General features: G+C 36.9%; 3 protein-coding genes and 1 pseudogene across 5 annotated transcripts; 2 read left to right on the forward strand and 2 right to left on the reverse strand.

The window, feature by feature from the left end:
* Positions 1-487: 487 nt before the first annotated feature.
* Positions 488-980, forward strand: LOC149006135 (abscisic acid receptor PYL12 pseudogene; annotated as a pseudogene).
* Positions 981-2,854: 1,874 nt separating this feature from the next.
* Positions 2,855-3,861, forward strand: LOC149006136 (uncharacterized). Its single transcript, XM_089169542.1, has 2 exons — positions 2,855-3,435; positions 3,583-3,861. Exons 1-2 carry the CDS (start codon positions 2,911-2,913, stop codon positions 3,676-3,678), a joined length of 621 nt encoding a protein of 206 aa, XP_089025668.1. The 5' UTR covers positions 2,855-2,910; the 3' UTR covers positions 3,679-3,861.
* Positions 3,862-14,917: 11,056 nt separating this feature from the next.
* Positions 14,918-16,549, reverse strand: LOC149006137 (zinc transporter 5-like). Its single transcript, XM_089168340.1, has 3 exons — positions 15,830-16,549; positions 15,558-15,707; positions 14,918-15,375 (listed from the first exon to the last, which is right to left on the reverse strand). The coding sequence occupies exons 1-3, from the start codon at positions 16,436-16,438 to the stop codon at positions 15,070-15,072; spliced, it is 1,065 nt and encodes a 354-aa protein (XP_089024466.1). The 5' UTR covers positions 16,439-16,549; the 3' UTR covers positions 14,918-15,069.
* Positions 16,550-19,217: 2,668 nt separating this feature from the next.
* Positions 19,218-26,377, reverse strand: LOC149006138 (vacuolar ATPase subunit F family protein). Of its 3 annotated transcripts, XM_089168905.1 has the most exons (6): positions 26,115-26,373; positions 25,617-25,834; positions 24,292-24,371; positions 22,950-23,031; positions 20,768-20,850; positions 19,225-19,896 (listed from the first exon to the last, which is right to left on the reverse strand). In XM_089168905.1, exons 3-6 carry the CDS (start codon positions 24,352-24,354, stop codon positions 19,735-19,737), a joined length of 390 nt encoding a protein of 129 aa, XP_089025031.1. In that variant the 5' UTR covers positions 24,355-24,371; positions 25,617-25,834; positions 26,115-26,373; the 3' UTR covers positions 19,225-19,734. The 3 variants fall into 3 exon arrangements, with proteins under 3 accessions (XP_089025033.1, XP_089025031.1, XP_089025032.1); XM_089168907.1 differs by lacking the exon at positions 25,617-25,834 and having other exon boundaries at positions 19,218-19,896; positions 26,115-26,377; XM_089168906.1 differs by lacking the exon at positions 26,115-26,373 and having other exon boundaries at positions 25,617-25,838.

Consider the following 26,377-nt stretch of genomic DNA (forward strand, 5'->3'; position numbering starts at 1 on the left):
ACTTGTTTCTCTTCTCTTCCTACTTGAAACAGCCAACTCCAAGGCATGTAAGCATGCCCACAGTCTCAATCTTCAAACCCTAAACCCACAGACTTGTTTTTCAGATATACCAAGTGTTACGTTTGTCATCTCAACAAATGTCTGCTATGTAAGCCCCTTAGCCACACTTGGCAAACTATACAGACATGGAGACCATGATAAACAAGTATGCTACCCCTGAACTCAGCTCCAAACCAGTGTAGTTCAAGCCTTGCAACAAACTATCCAAGCACCCATCTCAACATATATTTGCTACCGAGACTTCGTTGTCTGAAATGAACGTTCCAGTGTGTTCCAAATTATTTTTAATAAATCCATATTCATGACCTTGTTCTGTAACTATTTAAATATTTCTAAATTCTAATCAATCTTAGATAGGTTTTAACTAGAATATCAACGTGTTCCTTCTATTTTAGCTCCTCAGCCACATCTTGCAATCTACAAGACCATGACAAAAAGGTACCGTAATCACAAACTCGCTCCAAAACAGTGTAGTCCAAGCCTAGCACAAACGATCCAAGCACCCATCTCATCAGTATGGTCACTGATCTGGCAATTCGATAACCCACAAACCTTCAGGCGATTCATCAAGAGTTGTTCCATCTTGAATGGTAATGGTGGAATTGGTAGCTTAAGAGAGGTTAGCTGGTTTCAGTTTTTCCTGCAAACACAAGAATAGAGAGGTTGGACGAGCTCGATGATGATTCTCAAGTTATGATTGCTGTCTCATCAATTAGCGTTCTACTACTACTAGTACTGTTCATGATGTTGATGATCAAAACAATGGCTTTGGAAGCACATCAATGATTGAGTCTTATGCGGTTGATGTTCCAATGGGAAATACTAAAGAAGATACGTGTTTATTTGTTGATACTCTGGTAAGATTAAATCTCAGGTCCTTGGCTTCTATTGCAGAGGAAATGGCTTATGTTACCATTTAATACTGGTACTACTCTGCAGCTTAATGCTGCTTGTTGCACCATAACAGTGCTGATACAGGCCACAAATCCATCAATTTTGTAAGGCATCTCAACTCTGTATCCCATATAACGGTTGAGTGTTCTTCTCATAGAACTAGTGTGGATTTTGATCTTCTATTGCTTAGATGTTGTGCCGTCATTGCTGCTATCCATTGAGATTGTCTCACTTAAGCAATAGATCGTATATTGAAAGGGTTATGTTTTCCCTTACTAAATGGTAAAATGGTTTTCTGAGTGGTAGGTAACTCTTCTGCACGGTTGAAGGCTTTAGAAAGAGTTTTAGAACTGAAAAAGAACTCATAGCAGCATAGATTTTCAAGAATGGAAGATTGAAAGAGGAAATACGTGCAAATCGAAACTTCGCACCTCTTTGCCACCTCAATTGCCGTTCCCTCTCTCAGCTTCGAAGATTGGGAGGCGATCACGGCAACTATCGCCATTGTTGGACCTCCAACATAGCCAACAGAGTTACGAACCCTAAATTTAAATGCTGAAAACCAAGAAAAATGGTCCAACATCTGGGTTTACTACAGGTTTGAAATATTTTCACTACATGCCCAATATTCAGTAAAAAACTGTTGATAACATCTTCATTAAATTTGACCTCATTTATTAATTATGGTGTATAATATCGTAAGATTGAGACAAGACTTCCTCAATTAAGCCTAAGTGTTTCCATTGTTCCATTGATCTTCTCTACGAAGATAGGTAAGCAGCGGATGTACGCACCAATAATGTTTACCTGACCTACCAAGAGAAAAAAGAAAAAGAATTTTCTATTATTTTTGTAATATAGCTAACTTAGATTATACCTTATCATATCCCAAACTCATAATCTATTCCTATTAGAGGTGGGAATTTGGTTTTTCTTTTTTAATGAATAAATAATTAAATAAACGAAACAAAGCACCCAACTACAATGAGGATCCAAAGAGAGAAGGATCAAAGAAGAATGGAATTGGGAGTTGAGGCCACAGGCAACAACAATGAATATGTTCCTTGGAGAATCTACAACTGGGAGATGGGGAATAGATATAAGAAATACATAAAAGTGAATAACATTCCAAATCAAATCAAAAGAGTGGAATTTGGAAGTCCAACGCCTGAAATTATGCTCCCACCACAGATGTTGGACCGTGGTGCCAAGACAAGCCTACCAATCCAATCACAATTAGAGGTACTTGAAAGGTTATTCAATACCCAAAACCAGTCACGATCAAACCCAAAGTGACGAGAGCGAGGCCAAATGGAAACTAGGGCTTTTCTCCAGAGAGAGCTAGAGAAAGGGAAGAGAATAACAAATGCTCGATGTCCTCAGTACCATTCCAACAAAGGATACAGGTTGGTTTCTTTTTGTACAGGTGTTTGGTGCTTGAAATTTTCTAAAAATGCAAATATTAAATTAAAAAGCCTAGTTCTTCCACATTTTGTTATAATAATTTTTCTAGCACCTTGTTGCATCAATTCATGCTTTTGGCACAGCAGCCTCATACGTAGAGGCAATAAGTCCAAATCATTCCCTAAGCCTATAAGTCCTAATCTCTATGACTGATTTGATGATGACAAAACAAGTTTTTAGATGTTCCTAACGGCTAAAGAGATTTCTTTTTCACCATGAGGCAAGGAAAACTCTAGTTTTTTAGGGTTTATATTGTAGGGGAAAAGTGAAAACTTCTTCACATTTTTATTTTTTCTTGGTCAATATGTTTTGTCACAATAAACCAACCCAGCCCAGCCCACAAACCGTCATTTAAAGCCCAAATTGGCAACGGTAACTTTTTGAAAGAACAAAAAAGCAACAAGAAAAACTATACCGTTGTCTTCTAACCGCTCTCTGCCTCTCCAAAACCTTTCTTGCTTTTTTGTATCTGAAGGCAAAACCCTTGGAGAGATGATCATCGAACGCGTTGTGACTGTCGAGTACCTCGACCCGACAATGAAGGAGGCGTTACTCCTCAAATTCCCAGACAACTCTGCTTTCGATTTTGATTATTCGCAGAGTGGGATCTGGTCTCCGTTGGTTGCTCGGGGCGGGCAGAGTCTGGTTTCTACTTCTTCCGTGGAGATTCGAAGGAAACTATCAGATGGGTTTGAGCAAATAGCTCAAGAAAAGATCAAGAAAGTGAGTTCCACGATTAAGGAAAAGATCACATCTGCGACGAAGAAGGGAAACTCTGCTTTCGATTTTGATTATTCACAGAGCGGGATCTGGTCCCCGTTGGTTCCTCGGGGGCAGAGTCTGGTTTCTAGTTCTTCGGTGGAGATTCGAAGGAAACTGTCAGATGGGTTTGAGAAAATAGCTCAAGAAAAGATCAAGAAAATGAGTTCTAAGATTAAGAAAAAAGTCACATCTGCGATGAGTAAGGGTTGCTCTGATTTTTCTAATACTCACTTCAAGGGTTCGTCACCAAGAAAGGTATCTTCTATTTATCTTCCCAAACTAATTTCTCTCTTCTAATGAGTTTTCACCTTATATTGAAATGTCCCAGGGCTTTCAAATCTTCCGTTTCTACCTTTTTTTTTTTTTTCCCCGCAAGTAACCTTCTTCTGTTTATATTTGCAGGGATGGGCTAGGGTGTTGAAAGTTACCTCTAAGCGTTTCAAGAAGCAGAAGGATTCTTCTGCAGAGATAAAGCTGTCAAATTACTTAAATAAATAGAAATCTTTAGTGCTCTCCTTTCTGTAACTGTGATCTGTTTATAGTTCAAAGTTTGAGCTGAAAAACTCAAAGTTGTACCCTTTTTTCCATTGTATTTTTCACATTCTTGTTGAACTTAACAAGTTCTTTCAATCTTAAGCTCATAAGTTCAATGCACTTCAACTTATTCTTTCTTCGATTTTTTCATTCCCATTTTATTACATTAATGCAAGCGTGTTGTTAATCATGATCTACTTCTCCCTCTCCAACGAAGACATCAGCATGTTTATGCCCTGGTAAGAGAAGAACTGGTTCTATGGAAGAGGTATATCAAGCATGGTACAGAGGGAATGTCTTAGGAGTTTTCTGACTAAAGGTATGGTATTAATGAGTGAACCATTCAAGGAAACATATCTGATGTTACAGCACGAAAAGAACCACCCCGTTCATCTTCTGCTGCTCAATAGAACAGAAAGAAGAAAAAAAATTGTAAGCGCCAAATTGACTAAGATTAAAGAGTAAGCAATTCACAAGAACGCTAATCAAACAGAATTACATCTCTCAAGAATTGACACCCTCACATACTGTAAAAATGGTTTTATATTATAAAATTTATTTTAAAGAAAACAGCGGAGTTAATTTCGGTGACCAGTGGTGGCATCCGTAAAGAACACAGTATAAGATTGTGGAACTCTAGTCTGTGGTTCTTGGAGAATGCTTTCCCTCTGGAGAAGTTCTAAATAGTTCATCCACTTTGGGCATGGTGCAACTGAAAAGCCTGCTTTCAGATACCCTCCTGTCAATAACATCATCAACCAATTCCATTGAAAAATCGAAGCACACTACCTAAAGCCAGAGAGAAATTGGATATAAAAGTTTGCTTCTTGAAAGAGATGCCAAACATGTGAAAGAAGCTGAAACGGGCCAAGTTTGAGTGTACTGTCCTATCAAAGAGAGAACAAGTAATGATATTAAATAAGTTTTCTTATATTTCATGTGGACTGTTGTTAGGTTGAAGAAGCCTCCAACTGATCACAGAATGCCTCTCAGATTTGTAAGTACTATCATCAAAATAATATGGATACCTACTTGAATCTTTGGCCTCTACAAAATCCAGGGATTTGCTTGCAGTCTGCAGATTCAGACTCGAACAAGCAGAATAAGTAGTAACTACTATGGACATGGCCTCATCATCCCAAACTAAATAAATATCATTAGCTCCTTGTTGGGCTGGTCGAACTTTATTGGCAATTATAGAAGGTGGCCCTATTGAAGGGTCTGGCATTTGGACCTGAAGCATATGCACATGAATTGACAAATCAACCACCACCCACAGAAAAAGCAACACTTCTAACATAGAAACAGCAGGAAGACAGGAATTGGCATTACAACAAAATGGAAATAAAATGGAGAAAATAAATGAGCCAAAAAAAAAAAAAAAGTGTGTTTTATCTCCTTACTCATCATTGAATAAATAGAATGGAATAACTTGAAAGTTTTAGTTTGGTTGAAGCCAGTGGACTGGAGCTTGTGCACCAAGCACAGCCAAAAAAAAAGTCTGATTTTGCCATTGTTCTCTGCCCTGCAAATCTGATTCTTCCCAGTGTCACCTCTTCTCCTCACCAGCCCTTCACCACATTCAGCTAGGATAACAACTGAGCTGTTTTTATTGTATTAAATGGCAGAATAGCATCCACAGAAACATGCTGTAGTTTCACTTACATTAACGAAAATTACTGTGATTTCGAAAGCAATCAATCTGTCGACAATTAAAAAACCATACAGTACCAACGCAACGATGCAGCACCATTAACTTTGATCATAACAAGAAAGAAAAAAAAATTCACAAAAATCTGTACACCAATACAAGAAATTATAAACACCTATTGAAAAGTAAAAACTCAGTGATTGGTACCATCATTTCATTATCAAGCAGCATTGATTGGGGGTGAAAAGGGAAGCTTCATGTAGGACCATCTTGGGGAATGGAGGTGCCAGATTTCTCTTATGCATGTGAGGATTAATTTTCAGTCAACGGAATGCACTTTATTATCATTTACAGACACAGAGGGGGAGATAATCTGGTCATAGATATGTTTGATGGGATCTTGAATATGACAGCAGTTGCTTATTTTGGTTTTCACATGTAGAGTTGATCAGCATTCCTTTTAAGTATGGTAGTTTTCTCATGTAGAGTTGATAAATATAGTATCTGTAGTCTGTACTGTTGAGATTATTCTCCTTTTCAGCAGCATAATTGAGACTGCAATTCTTGGGGTGAAATGAAAATGGTGTGAACCCAAGATATTAATCAATCTGCATCCTCTACTCATCCTCCTGTCTTTCAAACCCTATAGTAAACTGTCCCTGTTCAATCTCCCAAATCTCTTGGTGTTTGTCCTATCATATGTCTCCCATCCTTCGTTTTCATTTATTAAAAGCCCTCCATTAGTCCGCTTAACTACAGCAACCCATAAACCCAAATAAGTCATACAATTGTGATGAATGACAGATTATCACCCAAATTCTCTTGATCACCCTCCTTAGCCAATCCCCAAGAGACTAAATTTACCCTTCTTGCCTAGACTAGATTATTGCTAAATTTCTTACCAGTTCTTCTGTCAGTCCTAAATTTCTAGTTGTCTCAACTTCAGCACCAAGCTACCTTGCATATTCTTCTATCAACAATAATGAGGCCTTGAGGACACATTCTGTAGAGTTCAGTAGTGATTCAGAACTTATTCACAACATTCTAGGCCATAGGACAGCAAACAAGGTATTGATCTATCATGTTTCTTCTATTGAAATTTCCTTTACATACGGGGAAAGAAACTATGTGCATGTGATGTGTTTGTTTCATTATTTGTGGCTGTACTTATATGCTGAGATATGAATTGGGATACCATTCCCAGTATAATTACCGTTCAGTTAGGATAATGTTCTCGGTTTCCCTGTCATACGCCGCATGGGCTATAAGCTATGGTTAGTGTCAATCTAGAAAACTGAAGGCTCGACTAGTAGGTAAAGTTAATGTATTAACTCACTGAGATTAAATCTGAGAAATATTACTCAGGCAGATGTCCAAGATGCCAGGCTTTGCTGTAGAATCTTAGATATTTAGCCCATCCCCTGAAGATCCATCTTGATCAATGTGCATCAAAGCTTGTCCGTACTCGGGGGACAAAGATATGCAATTGAAGATGAAAGGTGATGCATAGAAAAATCTACACAAATGGTAACTCATAAAAATGATACAAACAAATGGAACTAAAAAATCTTAGGATGTGTAAATAGTATATAACCAAAAAGTAAATAAAAGTGGAGTCCCTTGAGGCACTAATATGCAATTAAAGTAAATTAAACAAATACAATGTGAAGCTCAAGAGAAATGAAGATTAAAACCTTGGACAGATGGGACATGGTAGATATTTGCTTTAGAATTGTCACACTTGACTATGTGTCAGGCAATCTCTTCGTTTCCACTGAAGCACTTTGTTATGATCCTGGTTAGGAGGGCCCTATAGGTAACCGGGGGGGGGGGGAGCCGGGGGCACGGGCCGTGGGCTCCCCCCCGGGGTGCCCCCCGTTTTCCGTTCGTGGTTTTGGGTCCCACTTGGTGGTGTTATCACTGAAAAAGCAGGGAATGAACACATTGAACTGTGAGGTTGCTATCCAGGAGGAAGAAGTGGTGGTGAGGGTAATCAAAGAGTGATTGGAGGCTGTGGAAACCACAGTTGCAGACAAGGAGGTAGGTGTGGAGATGTGTAAGGGAAAAGCGGGGTTGAGAGTAATCCAGGTGAAGTGATTGGATGCTGTACATGGTGGAGTGATTGGATTCTGTGGGAACCAAGGTTGCGGATAAGGAGGTTGGTGTGGAGATGCAGTAGACGAAAGAGATGACTGCCAATTCTGTGAAGGAAATAGAGGCTGTTGTGTGGCTTGTGGTGCTGTGGTGTACCAAAGATGTGGCTGCTCAATCCATAAAAGAATTAAACCCCAATCAGGGTCATTCTAGGCCAGGTTGGGTTAGCTGAGCTCTGATATTATAGCTGGACCTTAGGCTGAGGTAAGGGGGCTATGGCTGGTTTGGGGTTTAAAAAGCCCTTAGTGCAGCCTGGCCTGTTTTTTTGGGGGTCAACATCTGGCCTGGTTGTATTCTTAGGCCTGGGGTCCTGCATATTGTGGCACAATTGGGAAAGATGCTTCATGATAATGCTTACCCTATAAATCTCAATAATGTTGACATAGTATTTGGCTTGAAATTTTAAGATTTATGGATTATGGATAGACAACTACCCCATGGGGGCGGCACTGGATGGCACTCTTTGACCTTGATGATGATGAATACGTGTTTCATAGTAGAGAGAAGTCAATTTTATGATTTAAGAGTCATCATATAACCTTAGACATATGAGGAATCATATATGCAGATTTACCAAAATACTTTTGTAGGTTTAGTGGTCAAATGGATTAAGCAACTGTAAAATACTCCAAAATTGTCAATGCAAGATGGGTAGAGTGGTAAGATTCAAACTTCTCGATGGAAAGGTCATAGATTGGATCCTTGCGGATGACAAAGCACCCTTTGAGAATGTAATCGAGAAGACTCCAAAATTTCCAAATGAGAACTTCTATGAGTAACACTTTTGCAAGCTTGACATTTTTTTTTTTTAAAGGAAGGTCATTTGTATTATAGAAGAAAAGTGAAAAAAAATAGAAGACCAAAAACAAGTGGGGTTGACTTTCCATCTTTGTCAATGCATCAACAGAAAAAGAAAAAAAAAACTCAAAGAAAGTTTTGAAATCCATGATTAGCTACTAATTGCTGATAAGTTTTAAGCATCCCGCTTTTGTACCCCATTTCTTCTTCAACAAAGTAGGTCCTCCAGTACTTACTACTGGACTCTGTTACCAGACACATTCCTCAAAGCATGCTTAGGGAATGAAGAAAGCATCCCCAAGGAAGAATGAGTTTGAGATATGCAATTGCACAGGATCCTCTTCAACAATACCAATGTAATCTTATGGGTTTGTGCCTAACCAAAAGAGTATTATTAGCCTTGTTGTAGCAATGTATCCTGGTCATTTCCCATTAGGCTGATTGCAGTGCCAGTGGCTCCTTGAGTGCGGAGAGGCATGGCCATCAGTCATTGAATTTGCAATAAACCCTAACCTTATGAAGGGCAAAACTGAAATAATTTTTTAGCTAGACCATAATATTGAACAGTAGTGGTTCATTCACCATGCCTGGTCTTTTTCTAGTATTTAATGGCTCAGTACAAATAGGTTTGTTTCAACTATTTTGCTCTTCTCAAACATAATTTTTTAGGTTACTTTCACAATCCAGCAGCCACAGGCCCAGCTTCAATCCTTTGACGATTAGTAAGTTTTGCCTCAGAGATAAAGTACCACAACAAAAGTGAAACGCAGCAGAGAATACAACAAAAGCTTTTGTTATGGAAGAAGCATAAGAAACAACTGGTCAGAATATGATGCAGCAGAAAATGAAAAATTAATAACCACATAAACACCAGCTTAATGAAAATGCTCCAAATCTTTTTTTCAACAAGTTAGCGTGAACACCAAGTCTTTCAAAGAATCACCAAAGATGACCATTTGTAGTTGCGATAAGGCTCATTGATTAGAATTGTGAATTTTATCTAAAGATTTATTATCAGTAATTTCTTAAGATAAAAATGATGGGTATAAATGTCATCCTTAATCATTATCTAATGGTTATCATTAAACCCCTAATTTTAATGAATAAAATGTAAAATTCTAATTAAATACTAACTCACCATCCATAAATTTTTCCCTATATTCTCTTTCATATTTTCATTCATATTTGATCTCTCATGAATCTATTTTTTTTATTTCTATTTTTTCTCTATTTTTTTTCTCACACGTCTCATAAAATATTGGTGTAGTTAACAGACATTGAAATTTTCCTAAATCTTCTCCACAATTATCAGGTATTCACTCTCTCTTTCTCACATTATTCCCCTCTCTCTCTCACACTCACTATTTTTAGTATTCATTTCATAAAGCATAATTTTCTTTTTTTTTTTTTTTTTTTCTCCTAAAATTTTGATTCTATTAATAGCAATTTAAATCTTGTTAAAATTCAGCCATTGATTTTATCAGATCTAATCATAATCATTGAATTTTTTTTTAATTCTTAAACTTTCTCCTAAAATTTCATTTCCTATTAATGGAAATTTAAATCTCGTTTAGAATTTTAGCCATCAATTTTATCATATCTAATCGTAATCATTTAAATTTATTTTTGAATCCCTAAACTTTCTCATAAAGTTTCGATTCTTACTAATAGCAATTTAAATTTTAAGTTTTATTAGTTGGATGTGGATGTTTAAACTTCTGCCATTAATATTATTATATCTAGTCACAATTATTGATTTTTTTTTTTAAATAAATTGAGTATTTATCCCATATTTAGTTAATAGACTTCGAATCTATTTTTTTTTCAATAATTTCTCCCACAATTTCTTTTTCAGCCTTTTTCTTTCACGAGTGATGAATCAAGAGGAGCACACTGAGTGAGAACTCTACAAGTTTGGCTATTCATACTTTCAGTGCAGTTTTTGTTTAGAAAAGTCACGACCAATAAGAGACATCTGCGAACTCACGTCGGAGTCATAGGCCTGATATAAAATCCCAGATAGAAGAATTAATTCAATTACGTCATCGCCTATCAATCTTGGGTTTTTCTTACCTGAACTGAACTTTGACTTAATCATTGAAAGTGGTTTTTTGTCTCCAGAGACGGCCCATTCTTACCATTGTTTTGGTTTCAGGTATCTCAATAGCGAATTAAAGAGTTAAGAGTACATTTTTCACCCCAACACTTACCAATCCTTATTGTGTTCATGATCAATGTTTATTGATTCTCAATGGTTCGTTTGATTACTGCAGACGAGGAGAAACAGCCTTGCTTTTTTGTTCTTCTTCATATATTTATTAGATTAGTTTTCTCCAATATTTCAGTCTTTGCATTAGAATGTTTTTCACTATGATTCTTTTTCATATCATCCTCAAATTTATATTTAGAACGAGGTTAGAAGCAAATAAGCGTATGTAGGGAGATTGTATTAAACTCACTTTGTATTTTTAATAATATTTTAATAAAAAAATGCACGATACATGACTGTTATTCATAATTAAAATGTCTTATAATTATTGCTTTAATACACTTAGCTTGCCCTTCATGTGAGCATAGTAGTTACTATTTTTCATGAAAAAACCGTGAGAAATTATGAGTTTTTGATATAGTGGATTCATTAAAGATAGAATTATTCTTTTATTAGTCAATAACATAAAATTAATAAAATGAATTAGTTAATAATTTATCATTAATATATACATCGGTTTAGTTATCTTTATAAATCCTGAATATCATTTATTTATATCTTCAATTCATTGGAGATTTTACCATTTCCTATTTATTTTCCAATACATATAGACTCGCTCAAGACCATGTAGTGATTCAGAAAAGATTTAAAGGCTGTTGCCAATTGAAAAAGTGCAGCAGGAACAAGAACACATCATGAAGGAGCCACCGCCAATGCAGAATTGTTTCTGTAGACAAATATAAACAAACAAAGCAGTGACTAATCAATTTGGTTGCATTGGATAATTTTAAAAAAAAAATCCCCTGTATACAGATCCTCAAGACAGTGGACAATTATTTAATCAGTTAATTTCAGATGCAGAAATTAAATACATACTAGAGGAAATGCAGTACAGAATTTGATTCAACATCTAATTCCAGAAACAGTAAACCCAAATATTAGTGATTTCCGCTTCAGTTCCAGCCATTCTAACCTGTTATAGCAATTTTTAATGTCTTCCATTTAATTCAACCAAAATTTGAAATCATACTCGAAAACAGAAGAGTCCACACTGGCAAAAAAGTAAAGTAGATGATCTAATTGAATAACATTTGTGGCATTTCAACGTTTGGCTGCATTGCACCTGGAGTGGACTGTGAAGGAAACCCAACACAACACCTACTCCTCCTGGGACCACACTGCCTAACTCAGGGGTTGGATTTTCCAGTTTGACCATTTTGAATGGGCATCTTCATCTGGCAGGAATTTTCAAAGCTCATTGAAATGTTTAGTAAATTAAAAGACTAAATCCAGACCAAGAACCATTACATATCTGAAAATGAAAGCAACATTAAGAACAGCAGACACTTATCAACATACAGGTTTACATACCAATTCCACAAGGTATCTATGGATGGGTGCCCTGCTTTGCCATTCTAAATTTTGTGGACAGGAGGTTCAGAGGTGCCCCAAAGTTCCCATGCTCAGAAGTTAAAGTTTCACCATGAACCAAGTTTGCCCAAGTAGCGAAACAAAACACCAAAAAATCCAACAGTATGATGAAAGTGCATGGTTGCATGCCAATACATGGGAAGGTATATGGTTGAATTTGAACCAGAAAATTAACAGATTCCCTAGATCTCAATGGTTGAACTTTCCACATCATTGTTGCATATGGCACAATTAGGTATTCCCATTTAATAGATACCTCACATCAAATAAAAAAACCTCTCACATAATGCAAATTTCAATCTCTTATATCTTGGCTAGCTCCCTAAACACATTGATGGAAATTTACCTTGCTCTCCAAAGTGTGTCTCCCCAAAATATCAAGTGGGATTCCATTCATTCCAAAAATCTCAATTGCCGCCAATTCTCTTCCAGGTTTAGCACTAGAAACCCTGTATTCATCAAAACTAAGGAAATTTAGCCAAAATTACAAAACAAATGACATACAAAATACAAGTCCCACTGTAAAATTATTCGATGAATCAAAAGAAACTTAATGGACAAAATGCCCAAAAGGAAGAAATTTCACTAGACAATTTTCTGTGTCATAAATATATATAAGAAAGAAAGATGTCCAGCAGTGTGGCATATGCTGGCACCGCATGCATGTCTTTATCTCTCTCCTCCCCAAGGTAGGGAGCATATAAGTCATTTCCTTAGAGGAAGGTGATGCAGGGCTGAAGACATACTCTCAAAAGAAGCAGCCCAAGTGTTCAGGCAGATCAATGGCTTAGGGATATGACCCAAATCAATCTATGACTTTCATGGGCCAAGACTACTCAAGCGAAGTTAGCCCATATGGTATGGTCTTCATCGGTATCGAATCCTTGTGGATAAAAAAAATCCCCGCTGGGAAACTCACCCACCATAGCCAGGTGTGCGACGCGGATCGAACACCGATTTATAAACCGGGGTTGGCAAACCAAAGAGAGAGAGAGAGAGAGAGAGAGAGAGAGAGAGAGAGAGAGAGAGAGAGAGAGAGAGAGAGAGAGAATGTGTGGAGAAAAAAAAATAGAAATACGTTAAGAGGGAAAGTGGAGAAAAAGAATAAATTAAAACTTAAGATTGAATTACACGTAAAGAAGGTGGAAGAAGGAAAGAAGGAAAACAAATTTTTAGAAAAGTGATTTTAGGTTAATTAAGGAAAAAGAATAAAATAAAATATTGAAAAGAATAGAAAGTGGGAAGAAGAGAGAACAAAACTAATTAGAGAAATAAATAAAATCTAACAAAAAAAAATGGAAAATTCTAGTCTAACTATTTGTGGGCCCCATACATTCATTCAATTAAAATAAAAATAAAAATAAAAATAAAAATTCTAATCTAATTTTATAAGATATTCTGGAGTTGGCCCATAATTGCATCTCTAATCCATCATACTCCAAATCAGGCTCACTTTCGCACTTGAGAATTTGAACGGACATCTTGACATGTAAAAATCACATTTTTAATACCCAAAACTTCATATATTCGCCAAAGTCCTAAAAATTCATAAAATTTACAAAAAAACATAAAACCCAAGGTAATTCCACTCAAAGTCTGTAAAATGTATGATTTATGCCTTAAGATTTCACACATAAATGTGCTCATCAAAACCATACAAGTCATTGCAATAAAAAATATCCTCAATCCTCGGTCTCTAATTTGCATAGTTTAATCTATCAAGTTTAATCATGGTAGCATTTGTTTCTTCCATCTTAAAAGCACACTAATAACTGAAAAATAATTCAACTACAACTAGGCTCTGATGCCACTTTTTAAGATTGACAAATCCAATAACCTAGTGTGTATTTTGAGAAATAATAAAGTTAAAACAAGGGAAAAGATAATCACCACAAAGACACTAAGAATTTTATGTGGAAAAATCCTCCAGTATAGAGGGAATAAATCACGGGCAAATATTGCACCAATCCACTATGAGAAAAAGAGGAGTACAAATATCCCTCTTAAATTGAAGGAACAATCAATTAGTAATAACAAAGATTACAGTTACCTCAAAAGAAATCAAATCAAGAAAAATACCACACATTATAGTAGATATAACAAAGTCTCCTTGCTTTGAATAGATTTATAATTGTAGATAGATGATTTCAATGATAACCAAAATCTCTTTGCTTCTCTTCCTGCTCTTTCTTCTTTCTCTCTTCCTTTTCTCTCTCTAGTGACAACACACAACAACGCTCTCACGGAGAACCAGATTTGAAATTTCTGTTGTTCTATTGAAGACAAACTACTTGCTGCTTTTATTTATAAGTTTTAAAGAAACCCCCCATAACTACCTTTCACAATTTGATTCAAAATAAAAAACTAGAAGTTTGGACCGGAATTAAGTGGGTTGGGCCCCCACTAACACTCTAGCTGTCCCCCCTCTATGTAAAAGTGTGTAGCTTACAGCTTTGCTTATTTTAAGACTAAACGTGGGAAATGTATTCGATAGATTAGTTAAATTCGTCAGTTTCGTTTCAAAGATCAACAGTGAGAAAACAAAGAGAAGATTCTGTCTGTTACTTATTTAAGTAAAGATCTTATTTCCATACCAGAATCTCCATCGCCTTTTGTCTTTCATGATCATCAAAGAAAGAAATGTCAGAGTTCTCTAGTGCTTTTTTTTTCTTTTTCAATTGCTAGTTTTATATTAGGGGATGGAGATTATTACATATAAAATAGAGTGTAAGAATTCATTAACTCAAAGGTACCTGTCATTACCAACCATGCAACCCTTGGATGATTAGCTATCCATGTTATTTATTATGACCACCAAGCAAAGCTACTCTCTAAGCCACTCATATCATTGCACAACTATTAATTCGTATTCATTTGTAAAATATAATCTTCATATTTTCTTTCTCATCAATAAGCAAATAAAACTATGCCATTAGGATGTTAATATGTACACATAGAACTATACTATCATCTTTCCATTCTAAAATTTTCAAAAAAAAAAAATGTAAAATTTCACAAGGGTTGACTTGAATGAAGGAACAAAACCTTCAAAGTGAGAAGGAAAAAAAGAAAAGAAAAAGGGGCATCTCGCAGACGCCCACTTATTTACAGGTCAAGCCCATTTTGCCAAAAGAGACATGCAACCAGCCCCCAAGAGAAGGGATATATGTGCCCCCATCTGAAGCCTCAGATTGCCTTGAATTTTAGGAGTCATAAAATCAGCTGCAAGAAGATCCACAAGTGACATGTAAATCAGTATGCCGGCCGCAGCAGAATCGAGAACCCCTTCGACGATCAGAGCCGTCGGACTGGTTTCATCGTAAACACTCGTTATCCCAATCCCTACTGCAATCCCTAATGGTGTAGTAAGGGAGAAGAAAAGTGCCATCACTGCAACAGCTCTGCTTTCAAATCTTGCCTATATATGAGAATCATAAAGAAATTGTACATGGTTAGCTCTTATGGCCTTGAACCAAGAGGAAGACAGATTATTGGGTCTGATCTTATGGGCTTAGAAATTGAAATGAGTGGTTAGTGGACCACCCAGTTTTATTATAAAAGTTGAAAAAGAGCTGCACAGTAGAATTAAGAACATGATACCTGTGTGATGCATCCACCAAGTCCCATGCCCTCAAAGAACTGGTGGAAAGTCAGTGCTGCAAACAGAGGCTTTATCACATTAAGATTCAGAGAAGCACCCAGTGAAATCCCTATGATTACAGAGTGAACCACAATACCCAGCTCCAAAACCTGCAATAGATTCATTACTTGATCAAATTGAAAGAACTTACAATTAAAGAAGAAAAGCAACAAGTTTTCTCAAAGAGAGAAAACCTGGAGTGACTGACTGTGAGAGCGAAATCATAATCTACCTGAGATATGACACGGTGCCGGATAAGTTCTGATTCACCGCCGGAGACGATAGCCCCTGACCCATGTGAGTGACCATGTGTGGCATGGGTATGAACTTCAACTTCTCCATTCTCCTCATCGGAGTTAACTGGTTTAGCCTTATTAGAGTGTGATCTTCTAAAGTAGCTAGTAGCAAATGTGTCCACCATTAAAGTCCCAATTGCAGAAACCATCGCAACAAAACCCGCGAAAGGAAACTTCCCCCATGGGTTCTGACTGAGACAAGGAGATGTCAATTGCTCGAATGCATCTGGTAATATATGTATGAACCCTGTCGAGAGTATAACCCCAGCGGCAAAAGCCTTGATCATGAAGAAGATGTCATTCTCCGGTTTCAAAGCAGGAAAACTCTTGCCCAGTATAGGAATACAAACACCAACAGCACCTCCCAGAAGAATTGAAGCTATGGCACCCACCTTGTACTTGAGTGCTTCTTCTTTGTTGCCGACACCCCTGTTTTCTTCAGTATCACATGTACAATCAGCTGCTACTAAAGCAGGAAAAATTACAAACAGAAGAGAGAAGAAGATTACTAAGATCTTAGCTGAACAAGGTTGGAGCTTTTCCATGATTGAATTAAAACTGAAAGAAAAGAATGCAGGAAGAAGAGAAAGGAAGCGGTGCTATAAGTATGAAGAGGTGATGGTGTCATACACTACATATATATATCACATAAGAGAGACTGCAAAGTGAAAGAGAGAGTGCTTTCTGCCTTTCTGCACTTTGTATGGCCTCATTATCATTCTCATCCATCCACTTGGAAGGTGCAACAGAAAATCTGAAAATTACAAGGAATGTATGCTTTTGATATTTGGATTATCAACACGGTGGGAATGATTAGTGTTGTATAGTCTTATTGAAAAGAAATGGGAGTTTGTTGAGAGTTTTAGTCCCAGTTTCGAATAGATGTGGAAAAAGTTAGGATGAGAAGAGGCTATAAAAAATACATCCCCTCCATACAAAATTACTAGGAGGGTATGCTTTTGATATTTGGATTATCAACATGGTGGAAGTGATTAGAATTGAGATTAGGGAATAACTGGTGGAAATGATTAGAATTGGGATTAGGGAATAACTTTACATCTTATGAGATGTAATTGTGTTGTAAGTTAGTAACTTTCCAGAAAAAGTAACCCGTCTGCTGCTGGTGTTGACATAGTGTTGTCATTTTCCATAGAAAAAAACAGACACAATGTTGTCATTTGTTCATTAAGCTCTGTAACCGTTCAAAAGTGCATGGGGTCAGGCCTTTTGCTCCTTTTAGTATTTACAGTAGTGATCAATGAAAATCAAAACTTTAATATGTCGACATTCCAAATTATATGTTCTGTTCTCTTTAAATAAAAGTTATGGAAAAGAAAAAATTATTGGGAGAAAATGTATTCTGAACAATTGGAGATTTATTTTGCGTGAACTCACCACGGATCCTTTTATGTATAATTCAATGTCAATTCTTGAAAGCCTATGTATTCGTAAATTCTTTTGTTCCTTTAGAACAAATCAATGAAAAACTGTAGACTTGACTGATTATGCAGAACATGTTCCAGTAGGAGAACAAAAACTAGATACAATCATCCTCCTCACAAGCCCCCATTACCTTGCTCTCTGTTGCAATCTTATCTTAAAACAAGTGGTCACCTTATATCTTTGATTCCAAAACTTCTTGGACAAATTGATGAGTTAATAATTCAGGGTTGGTGATCCATATGCAGTCGGTGTAGAGTTTTTCATCGAAATTCCTTCAATCCTGCTCGTTTAATGTGCAGGACAGTCAAGCGAGATTTTCAATGGTTAAGATTGATTTCAATCTGTCGGCCCAAAGTGCTAGGCTTCACGGATGAACAGGACTGAAGCAAAGTTCATCTTTTATGTCAAGCTAATGGAAGCATGAGATGGGACAGCAATGATTCATATACATGTACCGGACCCATATGTCTGAAACAGGAAGGGGGAGAGAGAGAATATAAAACAGATGATACAAAGGCAACTTGACCATCATTTTCCCAATAATTTAAGAGTTTGAAAAGCCAATGAATCAGTTCGAGTCATACTTAAAATGCCAACCAAAATGAAGTCTGCTCAGTCAAACGATTCGCTGAGTTGCATGGTTGAACTGACAAACTGAATCCTTCAAGACACAGAGAGGGAAAAGATCCGCAGAGACCGCCAAAACAAAACTGTCCACCATTGAACAAGCCATTTTATGTGGTTCAAAAAAAAGAAAAATCTTGTGGGATTGGATACCAAACCCTCATTAGGACCCAATTCTGTCAGCATAAGCTTAGCCCTCTCAGAAGACTTCTTCAATGACGTCTTCAGATTCATTTCTGCTGTGATTGTTGTCTTTCATCTTTGGCCAAAAAAGAACGGCTGAACAAATTATGGGATCTGCACTCATTGTCTTCGCCTCTGCTTTTCAAATAATCAATGAATAATCCTTTATTCCACCTTCTGTCCTCTACTTTAGGGCAACTTTGAGATAACTTTTCACATTTGATCATTTGGTAGAGGTTGACTAAGAAAAAACAAACTTGCTCAGGGTTATAGTCACGTTTGTAAGCCCAAAAATAACATGGAAAATACTTTAATGACATACCTTTTGCCTTTTCAGTAGGAATTAACCAAGTACATGACCCAATAAACAGGGGCATTCATTTTTATTTTTAATTCGTTACTATTAACTCTGGGTTTCACTAAGCCTTAAATTCATCATCTCAACTTTGATTAGGAAAGAAAGCCTCTGGCTGGTGATGCGAATAGAAAATCTTCTCCCCCACGCCCCAACCCTTCCTTTCCCTACTTTCCTCCCGTAGGAAAGTTGCTGTCTCTGGCCTTGCTTGACTGGTCTCACTCAATACCAATCAAAGTAAGGAGATAAAGAAATCTAGTGGAGCTTCTGTTGTTGCTTGTCCATGTTCCTTGTGCCTCACTGATGGAATTAGATCCTAAGTATATAAACCATTATCTGATTTCTTACGAAAAGAAATGGAGGGTTCTAACATGAGACCCTTTTTTTGGCAAACCTAACTCAGAGACCTACCGATTAGCACCACACGTCTTAGCAGAAGTGTATTACCATTTCTTTGCAGAAAGAAGAAAGAAATCAGTGTACCTGCCCATCTCACATAAAAGGGACAATATAAATGGCTATTTCAGCCCCTTCTTTTCCATCGAGGCAGGATTCTAATGTGAGGGACAAGATGAATGGCTATTTCAGCCCCTTCTTTTCTATAGAGGCAGGATTCTAATGTGAGGGAAGGAGAGCTCAACACAATGTTCATGGGTCCAACCTTTTCATGAAGTGACATGACAATACCTTGCAAAACCACAATTCAAGTCTCACATCCCATTTCCATTGAATGACCTAACATATTAGTCACTGGAATTTACAACAGTACAAGGCTAGAAGCAAAGTCACCGAAAAAGGCCAAGGTTTGATTTTACAGCCAATATTCAAGGCCCATATCTTTGTTTGAAAAATAAGTTTTGCTTGACAGCAACAGAACCAGCTTTTATGGGAATCATTTCCTGAAACAATTTGCCAATAAACTTGAGTTTACATGGTGACCATACAAGCATATGTGAGCTTTTTACCAATGATTCTTTACCCAATAACAACTTTTTACCAGTGATTCACATTGGGATGGCCATACACTTGACAAATCAGCCTGAATTCCCTCTAGAATATGAATTTGGTATGGTTTCTGATTTATTCAAATTATTATAAGCCTAGTAAACATTTTGAATTGATGCTTCTAAGAACAAAACGAGAACAACAAAACACACATTGACTATGCAACCAAAGTGAAATCATAATTTGAAAAGCAGAACAAGGTGCACAATAATGTTAGCATAGTGTCCTGACTTAATGCCTAGATGCCACTGATTCAGCCGAGAAGAGGTGCTTCACTCGTGAAAGAACCGAGTCATGGGCTGGATCATATGGGTGGTCCTTGGATGGAATCTCCAAAATTGCAGGAACTGGCTTGCTGTAACTATCAACAAGAAACCTGATCATGTTTGCAACCTGAAACAAAATTGAGAAACACATGACAATAACCCTCAGACTAACAAGCACCACTATTGATTCACCCTCTTACATAGTACAAACTAGGGTAACTTACACCCCAGACATCCAATATTAACAGAAGCAAACTATGTTTATAAGTCACAATCTGGAGTATCTTTTGAACTGTTATTGTTTAGGAATTATAAATGCTCCAATTGTATCTCTTCACCTCCTAACCCAGCTCCATTTGCAGTCAACAGCCCACCCCCTGCTGCCACCGCTCACCTTCCCTTCCCCTGCTACTCAACCCACTCCCTTCCTCAGTCACAGACTCCCCTCACAGCCTCTCTTCCAACTTACCCAAGAACATGACTTTCTTTTGGTTATTCATTACCAGCCACAGTACTTTAACAACCCATGGATCACAGTACTCCCAACTTTGATTCCTACCCCAAAGATTTTGCCAAACTGCAAAGCAAAAAGCATAGACCTTGGCTTATATAGAGGAATCAAAGTGCACCATGAAACATTCTGGTTTCCTCTTTTAGTGGTAAAGGGAACTGACATATTACACTGCCAAAAATCTCCCACGATCCTGCAATTCCATTATGCCCTTGCAAATGAAAAGAGCCAATGAATCATATAATTACAGAAACCCACCTCATGCCAACACTTTTTCCATCAAAACAACCCTCCCTAGCATTGTTAGTTAACCTAACATTCTCACATATGCTGATCATATTTATGTCAGTTTCTAGATAGAGAAGTCAACCCTTCAAATCTAACATTTTGCAGGTTTAAAAAAAAAAAATAATAATTACTAACAGCAAGATCACTTATGATAGAAATAGATCAATATAAAATGATATGAGGTATTAGTTCAACTTACATATTGGCTAATCAACACAATGGCAATGTCCTCCTTTGCGGTAAACTCTTTGAATGCATCTTCAATTGCTTTAACAGTAGTTTCTAATGCAAAAGAGAAGATTGGGAAGTCAATAGTAGTCAAAGAACTCAAAGACAAGGCTCATTCAAATGGGAATTACACTAAATTAGCTTGCCCTCATGATCGACTATAAGTATTCCACTCTAAATGAGTAACAGAACCCAGTGTAACTACTCTAGCATTGGGAAAGCAATATTAATGATGCAAATCATTCAGAAAGGAAGGCAACAATTATAAATATTAGATAATGTCAGGCTATCTACTGAAAGCAACAGTCCCTCAAACTCCCAAGGAACTCACAAAAACAAACTCAGACCTCAACAAAGGAAGTAATTGACCAAAACTTGACCATCAAGAGGCTTTAAACCAAATCCCTAAAATCCTGTAGAGAACAGAATTCGGGAGACACATAACGTCGATTTCTGCTAAAATCCCTATGTTGCAGCAGATCTCGGTGGATCAGAAAGCTGGGTTTGGTGCTTGATCTTCAGTACACTTGAAGGAAGTCTTCTAACACAATAGTAGCAGGAATTCAGCAGCTGTTATATTGGTGGGGAAACAATCTTTGAAAGGCACAGAGAGACCACAAGTAAAGGAGATCATGCACTCGATATAGAGATGGGTAAGAGTTGGAGCAGTCTCAATCTAGGGTTTCTCACCCAAAGCAATCCCAGCTGTTGAAAGGAGGATTCTTTCTCGGAAATGTAACCAAGCATTGCTTGTAAATTTAATTAATCAATTAGTGACAATTTCATACAATGGGAATCAATATAATAGCTATTGCAATTTAACAAAGATAGAGAAGTAAGCACTAGGAACTAGTAAAGCTTGATGGAATCCAGGCTTCTAACCCAGCAAGTACACGAAAAGGGAACCATACCAAATAACATACTAACGAAGAAGCAACTGAAGTGTCTTAACACTCTAAGAGTCTTACTGGTCAAAGCCAGCCAGACCAAAATTGGTGCAGCACATCTTGGGGGTTCTAGAAGCTCAGATGAACTGGCTCAAACACTGCTTAGCCTTGGTTGGCCTGGTACAATCTGGCCCATCAAAACCTGATTCATGGGGTTGCCACTGCTGGACCTGGTCCTCTAGTTCCATTCTTCTTCTCTCCCTGGTAGTGTTGGCCAGACACAGGATCATCTACATCATTCGAACACTAGGTCGCAAGCATGAAGCAATATAAGACAAGGTCAGTTCTGTATATCTCTCAAGTCTGATCAGATCACAAAACGATCCCAAGAATTAGGGAGCTGAAAATCCCATATATCTGTTTGAAACTTTCAAAACAAAGAAGAGTAAAGAGACATTTATTTCCATTTAAAGATGCCTTGTGTCATGGAGATTTAAGGTCAACAGCTTCAGAGGTGTCTGTCTGAACGAACAAGGGCCCAGGGAGAGATAAGAGACATTTATCTACATTTTAAGACACCTTGTGTCATTGAAGATTTAAGTCCTACCAAATTTTCCATGATAGTGCCAGTGAATGAAGCAGGGAAACTTGGGATGCTGCATCATCAGACAACAAGCATCTTATGAATTTATCTGGTAAGTTTCCAAAAACGCTTAACCCAACACTCCTTCAGTTGTGGAAGTGTGAGATACCATACAAGTCTCCCACCATTTTTTTTTTCTTTCCACTTTTCTCCATCAACAAAACACAGCCTTAATGGTTTAGCAAATCCCAGCCTTGCTACCATCCAGAATTCCCACATCCTCAGATGAACAGAAGACTGTTGATTTTGCTTACCAATCACCAGAATGGAAGCTTAAAAGAACAATTCATTATACTAGGAATCTAATGACTGTCAGCCTCTCTTAGCACATATCACAGTCAAATTTAATGACTTGTATTTCACCAATCCAAAAAAAATGTAAATACCATCCTCCTAATCCTTTTCATCCTGCCAAAGAACCCTTTCTAGTTTATCCAAATTCCATATGCAACAATACAGATAAAGAAAAACGTGGAGAGAAATAAAATTTGAGATTGATAAGTGTTTAAAGGTGAATTGCAAGACATAAAAAGAAAAAGCTACTGAATAGACCATAATAGAAGGATGAGAAATCAAATACAAACTTGATGCAAGATAATGATTAGTATAAGATAAGAGCATACTTGAATCAACAATAAGATAGTTTGTCTTCCTTCTTATGTCAACATTGCCCACTCCAGCCAGCAAGAACCCAGTTACAGTGTCCTATATTGAACAAATAATTCATTAAAAGACGTCATACATTAATTCTAACAATGTGAAACACCTAAATCATAATTCAAATTTGGGCATCAAACACAGGGATGCATCTTGATGTAGTGGTTGGTGGACCACAATTGTAGCATGAGGTTAGGGTATCGAAACAGCCTCTTGGTAAAAATTGTTTGGGTAAGGCTGCATGGGAAAAATGCCCCCCGGACTATGCTTGTGCGGAAGCGTACCTCACCAAGCTTGCCCTTTCATTACGCATTAAACCCACTTTGTTAACAAGGTCGCTATGAACCATTTACCCCAAGTAGATACAGCATAAACATGCACAAATGAATATGCTAAAATAAGGAAAGAGAATTTTCCCAACTTTTCTTTATCTAATCAATCATACCCATGCATAAGATCATATAATATCAAGCAATCCCTCTAATTCAAAACCATTGTCCTCAACATGCTGTATTGTTAGAGGTTGCAAAGAAGACAGAAGTTTCCAGTTTTAGTTTGTCGACAATACCAAAGAATTGATCACATAATGTTCAGCAACAGTTTCCAATACTGACACAACATCTAACAATGAAACAATTTCCAGAAGTATTGCCTTAGGAGAGAGGAAAAGGCAATTGAGTGTCAATGCAATGAGAATTTTTGAATAACATTCATAGTGGATGTCAAAGTGAAATGGTACACCGAAGGTCTGATTACCTCAACAGAAGGCATAGAACACAATAATAGGTAAAATTCAGAGAAAAAAGTAACAAAATCAGGATAGATAACTCAAAAATCTTGAAATCATTACATGAATAATTAAAAATGAAGATTCATAGTGACGCGTAAATGAAATAGTACAATCCAAGATCTAGTTACTCCAAGGAGGGATAGAAAAGAATAATGGGTATAATAAAGAGTACAGAGCAAAATAGATAACTAAACAACTTGAATTATGAGATGATTAATAGAATAGAAAGCAACTCCGATCAAATATAATTAAGAGGGTGCTAGCAATTTAAGTAGGGTACCACTGAGCTTATTGGATGAATGCATACATCACTTTTTTATTTTCTATTATGAGTGTAATAATCAGAACATTTAATCCATAATGATAAACCTCAGTAATTGGAAGAATGATATGAATCTATAGAAAAGGCAAACACCCCCCCCCCTCAAGTACTCAAAACAAATAAATATTGCAAATAAAAAAAGTTCTTGAAAATACTTAAGGAATTAAAGCTAGTGCTGCATCCATATTATTCGTACCTCATCAGCAATCATTGCAATAAGGGCTGAATTCTTTGTAGCAATCTGAGGTTTGTTTGCCATGGAGATGAATCGTGTGACTGTTCAAAAAATATAAATAAACAAGTCACCACATGAAGATTGAGAGCATTTATAGATGTGAAAGCCAATTAGTTTGACAACCATTCTGAGTTCAAACTTCAAGTTGTATAACCAGTTTAAAAATCTTACTACCAAGACCAGTATGACAACCAATCTGAGTTCAAGACATACAAACAGTTTAAAAATCTTACTCCCATTACCAGTGTGACAGTCATCCTGCATGCATCTTCAACTCAACACCCAAACCATTGAGTCATTCAATGAGTCATCCATAAACATCATGACTATGATACCTCTTTTTTCACTTACTACCACGATTTTTTTGAAATTTTAAACTCAGATCCAAATACAAGTGGCTAGTATTTCTATCACAGGCTGTCATCAGCAACCTCAGTGTATATATTCCTGAGACTCATTACACCGTATTTTTACCCCTCTGACAAAGAAATATCAAAATATTTTTAAACATGAACAGCACTTTTTCCAAGAGCCTGAGGTCAATGTCAATGCCCCTTTTTTAACCTTAGTCACCAACTTCAATGACCTATAGAAATCTTTATCTTACAGTTAAACTACGTGGGCACAGATCAAATAATAATGTAATCATCCAACCAAAGAAAACACAAAAAGAAAAGCCACAATCGCGGTATGAAGGTAGTTCTGCAGAATCTATCACTTGAAGCAATCAAATTAGTTAAACTAAAACACGATCAGAAATAAAATAACAATTCAATCAGGGTAATAAAAGCAGCAGAATCTGCAGTAATACAGACAACTATTGCCTCATGTAAAATCAACAATTTAGATGCAAAAATAACCATTCAACTATGTTTAAATATAGAGAATACTCATTAGAACTACCAACAGTGATTTCAGCAGGTAGATATAAACTCTCAAATAAATAAATAAACGAGTAGTGGGAGACAGAGAAGAAAGGAATTGAATTTCATAGCCACAATAAATTTACAGGGAGGAAGAAATTATTTTGCATAAGCACTTTAGAATAGAACATCCTATGTTCTATTTCAATGTTATCGTCCCATCTATCTGTTTTTTTCTCCTGTTTCCATTCTCATGACATCAGAAGCAGAAGGAATAGAAGTACAGCCACCAAACAAAATCTAAAACCCTAATCGGTTTATACCCGCGATTATACAAAGTAAAACCCTAATTCACGGAAAACCAGATAGATCAAATAAGAAACTAATCCCAACAAAATTCAATTAAAATTTGCTCCCCCATACCTATTTAGTGAATTGATAAAACGAACAACCAAATCAGATCACTGATGTGCCCGGAGAAAAGAGATGGGCAATTGAGAAAATGCTCCAGCTCCCACGTCAACAACAGAACGGATTAACGAGTCTTCCCACTGGCAGAAGAGAAACAAAGGAATTGAGGTCGACGTTTTTATGTTTTAGATCTACCTCGCCATGGAAGGGTACGTAGTGGAATCTTCAATCTGTCTTGACCCAAAAAAAAAAAAACTCAAAATTTATCATATTTCCTACTTTACCCCTATTTATAATTTTCTTTATTTTTTATTATAATCGTCTTTGCTCCTTATTTCTTTTCCTTCCTGTTTCCATTCCTGTAATGTATATAAACTCAAGCAGAACCATATCTGCTGATATGAAAAAATGGGCCCATCTTGACTCCAGATAAAGCACTAATGTCTGAGAATGAGAGAAGATTTTAGCTAAAAAAATGCAAACTTTGCATTGAAGGATAGAGAAGAGTACCTGCTGGAGCCGTGCGGATTTGCCGATTTGAAATCGAGCAAAGAAGTGAAGAGGACGATCAAAGTTGCTGTCCGTCCGTGTAATCGCCGCAAAACGGAGATCCGTCAACAAAAGAAGTTAAGAAAGAAACAAGCAGAGCTGCGTGCCGTCGTGGAGTCGCGGAAGAACAGGAGAAGCTCGAGTCTTAAGATTGAAACTAGCAAACGAAGAGTGAACAGAGGAGAGAAGCTTGAGAAGAGAAATTGGAATTCTAAAAATACCTG

Source organism: Hakea prostrata, chromosome 9 (assembly GCF_041222555.1).
Source record: "Hakea prostrata isolate BN-2017 chromosome 9, UWA_Hpros_2, whole genome shotgun sequence".
Taxonomy (NCBI): domain Eukaryota; kingdom Viridiplantae; phylum Streptophyta; class Magnoliopsida; order Proteales; family Proteaceae; genus Hakea; species Hakea prostrata.

What these genes read in the sequence shown, in the direction of transcription:
- LOC149006136 (XM_089169542.1), top strand. Translation starts at nt 2,911, where the DNA reads ATGATCATCGAACGCGTTGTGACTGTCGAGTACCTCGACCCGACAATG. An exon ending in AGGGTTCGTCACCAAGAAAG is followed by an intron (nt 3,436 to 3,582) that starts GTATCTTCTATT and finishes TTATATTTGCAG; the next exon opens with GGATGGGCTAGGGTGTTGAA.
- LOC149006137 (XM_089168340.1), bottom strand. Translation starts at nt 16,438, where the DNA reads ATGGAAAAGCTCCAACCTTGTTCAGCTAAGATCTTAGTAATCTTCTTC. An exon ending in GGCACCGTGTCATATCTCAG is followed by an intron (nt 15,708 to 15,829) that starts GTAGATTATGAT and finishes AATCTATTGCAG; the next exon opens with GTTTTGGAGCTGGGTATTGT. An exon ending in TTGGTGGATGCATCACACAG is followed by an intron (nt 15,376 to 15,557) that starts GTATCATGTTCT and finishes TCTCATATATAG; the next exon opens with GCAAGATTTGAAAGCAGAGC.
- LOC149006138 (XM_089168907.1), bottom strand. Translation starts at nt 24,354, where the DNA reads ATGGCAAACAAACCTCAGATTGCTACAAAGAATTCAGCCCTTATTGCA. An exon ending in CTATCTTATTGTTGATTCAA is followed by an intron (nt 20,851 to 22,949) that starts GTATGCTCTTAT and finishes CTTTTGCATTAG; the next exon opens with AAACTACTGTTAAAGCAATT. An exon ending in TTGTGTTGATTAGCCAATAT is followed by an intron (nt 19,897 to 20,767) that starts GTAAGTTGAACT and finishes ATTTTGTTTCAG; the next exon opens with GTTGCAAACATGATCAGGTT.